Source organism: Phytophthora parasitica (assembly GCF_000247585.1).
Source record: "Phytophthora parasitica INRA-310 unplaced genomic scaffold supercont2.1, whole genome shotgun sequence".
NCBI classification, from domain to species: Eukaryota; Oomycota; class Peronosporomycetes; order Peronosporales; family Peronosporaceae; genus Phytophthora; species Phytophthora nicotianae.
This window is the reverse complement of record NW_008634126.1, coordinates 834,072-835,106: the sequence shown is the minus strand read 5'-3', so window position 1 is coordinate 835,106 and position 1,035 is coordinate 834,072. Positions and strand designations below refer to the sequence as shown.

The 1,035-nt window shown below is 50.6% G+C and overlaps 1 protein-coding gene across 1 annotated transcript; it reads left to right on the top strand.

Moving 5' to 3' along the window:
- Positions 1-115: 115 nt before the first annotated feature.
- PPTG_00199 (hypothetical protein) lies at positions 116-1,022 on the top strand (the record flags this gene model as incomplete). Its single annotated transcript, XM_008891567.1, has 3 exons — positions 116-779; positions 847-940; positions 1,004-1,022. 3 exons carry the CDS (start codon positions 116-118, stop codon positions 1,020-1,022), a joined length of 777 nt encoding a protein of 258 aa, XP_008889815.1.
- Between the last annotated feature and the right edge of the window lie 13 nt (positions 1,023-1,035).

Genomic DNA, 1,035 nt, shown 5'->3' with positions numbered 1-1,035 from the left:
CGACGCAGCAACAGATACGAACAACTCAAGCACCCAAAAGACCCACATCAACTCGCGATCTTTAATTTCTGTAAAGCACCCAATTAGCATTTATCCCTTTATCAGCTTTTTCAAAATGGAGTTGGATGTCGTCGTGTGCTCCACGTCGGGCAAGCCTGTCTTCCGCCACAGAGTGTCCACTTTAACTACTAAACGTCCATCTGAAGAGGACGAATCGTCCGCCAGTTCGTTCTCGAGTTCGCTGCAAGGTCTCTTGTCCTTCGTGGCTTGTACGCAGCACGAGGAGCTGCTGGAGCTGCAAGCTGCCGGCTGTCACTGTGTGTTCCGCAGCTCCGAGAGCCTCACATTCGCTGCCATTGCGCGGAGCGTGCAGGAGGAGGATAGTGTTTACAATAACGATACACCGAGCTTTGCGTCGCAGTGTCTGCAGCACCTTCTACAGCTGCTACAGCACCAGATTCTGTTTGTATTGAGCGATAGAGGCCTCGACGTGCTGCGACGACAGCCAGGCTACGACCTACGAGAGCTTCTCAATGGCACGGAGAGAGTCACGAGGTCATTGACGGAGCTCTGGGCCACGACTCCAACGCTGAGGTTCAAGGACTGTGGAGTGCTGTTCGTACGTCTAAAGCCCGAGAGACGACGGGAAGTCACGAGAGCCTTGGAGTTTGAGGAGAATATTTCAGCACCTTCGATGATCTGTGGACTACTGTTGGCTAGGAAGCAAGTTGTGGCTATCTCTCAGCCCAACAAGAAGCAGTTTAGCATACTCGTCGATGGTACGAACTACGTAGCACTAGTAGTAGCATCTCGGATATATTAACGATAGGAATGCGTCGCTTGTAGATCTATTACTACTGATCAACTTCGTGTACAATACGCCGTCACTGGCCAAGAGCGAGACGTGGACGCCGATCTGTTTGTCAAACTTTAATGCCCGGTGCGTAAAGTTTATGAGTGGTAGATGTCGGTTGTGTACTCACGTTTTCATTATGTTGGTGAGTATCGAATACAATCACTGACTCTGTACCCGAG